The sequence below is a fragment of the Myotis davidii genome, unplaced genomic scaffold (genome assembly GCF_000327345.1).
Source record: "Myotis davidii unplaced genomic scaffold, ASM32734v1 scaffold453, whole genome shotgun sequence".
NCBI classification, from domain to species: domain Eukaryota; kingdom Metazoa; phylum Chordata; class Mammalia; order Chiroptera; family Vespertilionidae; genus Myotis; species Myotis davidii.
In genome coordinates this window covers 924,886-925,322 of record NW_006285234.1, presented here as the reverse complement: position 1 = coordinate 925,322, position 437 = coordinate 924,886, and the positions used below count along the sequence as shown (strand labels likewise).

Genomic DNA, 437 nt, shown 5'->3' with positions numbered 1-437 from the left:
CCCTGCCACTAAGGCCCAGGGTGCGCATTGGTGGACGATGCCCAGCTGAAGCTGCCCGGGCCGCGCGGTAGCACCAGGTCCAGGGCCAGGTCACGCTGCTCTTCCTCGGAAAACACGGGTCGGTATCCCAGCAGCTGCAGCGCGCCGGCACACAGCTCCTGCACCCGGCGGATCTTGGTGAAGGGCAGCGCGTGGCGCCAGGCCTGCGAGACGTTGAGTGCGTCCCTGGACGTGGTCTTGAAAGCTTCGCGGCGCGCGCCAGGCCCGGACCCGTGCGTGATGTTGTGGATCCAGGCCTCCAGCTGCGGCGTGAGGCTAAGGCCCGCGAAGGCGTACAGTGCACGGATCTCGGGCAGCGGTGCTCGCGCCAGGTCCTCGAAGCGCACCAGGCGGTAGCGGCCACGCAAGAAGGGCGGTGGCTGGCGGGTGGCGGCCTC

At 69.8% G+C, this 437-nt stretch overlaps 1 protein-coding gene across 1 annotated transcript in view; it reads right to left on the bottom strand.

The window, feature by feature from the left end:
- Window positions 1–6: 6 nt before the first annotated feature.
- The window catches only part of LOC102768582 (carbohydrate sulfotransferase 6), a 9,328-nt gene continuing 8,897 nt past the window's right edge, over window positions 7–437 (bottom strand). The window contains exon 3 of the mRNA XM_015558782.1: window positions 7–434. Within this exon, the coding sequence (XP_015414268.1) occupies window positions 9–434 (426 nt within the window). The 3' untranslated portion in view covers window positions 7–8. The remainder of the gene's footprint in view (window positions 435–437) is intronic.